The sequence below is a fragment of the Caretta caretta genome, chromosome 24 (assembly GCF_965140235.1).
Source record: "Caretta caretta isolate rCarCar2 chromosome 24, rCarCar1.hap1, whole genome shotgun sequence".
Lineage (NCBI taxonomy): Eukaryota > Metazoa > Chordata > Testudines > Cheloniidae > Caretta > Caretta caretta.
In genome coordinates, this window is record NC_134229.1 from 8,104,091 (window position 1) to 8,106,706 (window position 2,616).

The 2,616-nt window shown below is 55.2% G+C and overlaps 1 protein-coding gene across 1 annotated transcript; it reads left to right on the forward strand.

Annotated features, from left to right (window-relative positions):
• The first annotated feature begins 1,223 nt into the window (after positions 1 to 1,223).
• CTXND2 (cortexin domain containing 2) lies at positions 1,224 to 2,198 on the forward strand. Its single transcript, XM_075122888.1, has one exon. The coding sequence runs from the start codon at positions 1,430 to 1,432 to the stop codon at positions 1,601 to 1,603; it is 174 nt and encodes a 57-aa protein (XP_074978989.1). The 5' UTR covers positions 1,224 to 1,429; the 3' UTR covers positions 1,604 to 2,198.
• The last annotated feature ends 418 nt before the right edge of the window (positions 2,199 to 2,616 follow it).

The window sequence follows — 2,616 nt, forward strand, 5'->3', positions numbered from 1 at the left end:
TAAGGGGTTTTTCAGGGTAGGCCTTTCTCCAGCTCTCCTCTTGAAGCTGGTCCACTTTGTAGATATAGAGAAATAAACACGAATTGGGCCACAGTGAGAATGAATGTATAGCTCAGTGACTAGGGGAGTGTGGGAGAGTCGGGCCTCTCTTCAGAGCACTTCTTGGTGCATAACCAAGGCAGTACGCGCTGTGGCATGTGCCTTAGGTGGAATGTGCTTGCTCCAGGCTGGGGTTGATGGGCAATGGAAAGAGCTTGATAAGTTTATGGAGGGGGGTGATCCGAGGAGATTGCCTGCAATGACGCATGGCCCATCCACGACGGCTGTTAATAAGTATCTCCAACGGCCAGAGATGGGACACTAGAGGGGGAAGGCTCTGAGTTACTACAAAAAAATCGTTCCCAGGTGTCTGGCTGGTGGGTCTTGCCCACATGCTCAGGGACTAACTGATCATCACATTTGGGGTCAGGAAGGAATTTTCCCCCAAGTCAGACTGGCAGAGACCATGGAACCTTTTTTGTCTTCCTCTGCAGTGTGGGGCCTGGGTCACTTGCTGGTTTGAACTAGAGTAAATGGTGGATTCTCTGTAACTTGAATTCTCTAAATCAAGTTTTGAGGACTTCAGTGACTCAGCCAGAGGTTATTTATGGACCTACTGCAGGAGCGAGTGGGTGAGGTTCAGTGGCCTGTGAAGTGCAGGGGGTCATAGGCAACAACTTTTCCCGGCGCTGGTGGCTGCTCCCCCCTGGCCCCGCCCTGATTCCACCCCTGCCCCGCCCCCATTCCAACCCTTTCCCCAAAATCCCTGCCCCAACTCCGCCCCCTCTTTGCCCCTACTGCACTCCTTCCCTAAATCCCTGCCCCGGCCCCGCCTCTTCCCAGAGCGTGCCGCGTTCCCGCTCCCTTCCAGTGCTTGCCGCTGCGAAACAGCTGTTTCGCAGCGGCAAGCGCTGGGAGCTGGGGGAGAAGCAGGGACGCGGCACGCTCAGGGGAGGAGGCAGAGACGGACCGGAGGTAAGCTGGGGCGGGGGGTGGGGCAGGGAGCTGCAGGTGGGTGCAGAGCACCCACCAATTTTTCCCCATAGGTGCTCCAGCCCCGGAGCACCCACGAAGTCAGTGCCTATGCACGGGGTCAGACTAGATAAGCATGATGGTCCCTTTTGGCCTTAGAGTCTGTGAGCTGAAAAACCATGATTTTCTGCCACGGCAGGTAATATGGTCCTTCTGATTCCATACTTAGGTCTTTGGGCCAGGGATTGTAATTGTGTTGTCTACAACACTGAGCACTATGGGGACTTAACTGGAACCCCCGGTGCTATCACAATACAAATTATTATCAACAATCATGATTTCCTTCCCAAACTCTGCCATGCAGGTAATGGATGTGCTGGAGCTCAGAGGACGGAGAAGGGAGTGAAGGCGGAGCCCGATGGACAGCCCGACAGTGCAGCCATACGTCGACGTGGACAAGGGGTTTGCCATTGGGTTTGTCATCCTGATGTGCTTCTTCCTGATGGCCATGATTGTGAGGTGCGCCAAGCTGATCGTGGACCCGTACAGCGCCATCCCCACCTCCATGTGGGAGGAGGAGCAAATCAATTGACTGGCAATAAAGAGGAGGGAAATTGCTCATCAAGTCTATGTGTTTGACTCCTTTGCTGTCCCTGTAATCCCTGCCCCTGCAGGGAAAAAGAAGATTCCGTAGTTTAAATTGTGCATTTGACAGAATCTGATGCTAACGATAATGCCTGGTACCCTCCATCTGAGGATCTCAAAGCACGTTTCAATGAACTCAGCTTCATAAAACCTCCGGGAGGTAAGTGAATATACTAAACCCCTTGTGTCAAGTGAGCCACTGGCCAAACCAAAACCTTGAATTTAGGAATCTTGACTCTCTTTGTCTGAAACAGTAGATTCCTTATTGAAGAAGACAGTAGTAGCCATCTGGGCTAGCCGACCCCAACAGCAAGACGGAGTAGGAGACGGTTGCTTATGCCAGGCAACTGTTTCTACAAGGGGCAAGCGAGAGGCTGCAGACTCAGCCACTCTGTTATGCCTGCACACCCACCACCGTGGTATCTGTGCACGATTAGCATAGGTCGCGTGGTGTTTCTCTCCTGTGATTCTGGGCATGTGTAATCACCCCAGCGAGGTCCTCACCAAGGTCTGAACTCCCTCAGCCTCCAGCACAGGCCTCTCCCGTTTGAGATGAAGGGGCAGCAGTAGTAGGCTGTTATCCCTCCGGCGGTCGCACCGCTAGCGCAGGGGCACGTGGCACCCAGCTACGCGCCGCTCAGAGGCTTGTGCCCAAGTAGCCCCCATGACTCCAGCAGGGATTCTGGAAGTGCGGGCCGGGGGCGGACTCCTGGGTTCCATACGCGGCTGGGCCACTGACTCGCCGTGTGATCTCGGGCAAGTCCCCCTGCCCCTTTAAGAGAAGCCTCAGCCCGCTGATGCGGCGCCTCCAACAAGGGTCTCGCAGCTCTCCCAGCGCATGCGCACCGGCCCAAACAGAGCGACGGGTCGCTAGCCCTTTAAGAGAGCCCCCCACCCCACCCCCAGGCGTCATTGGCGCATGCGCAGTATCCGCGCGTGTGCTCTCGTCCCGCTCTCAAT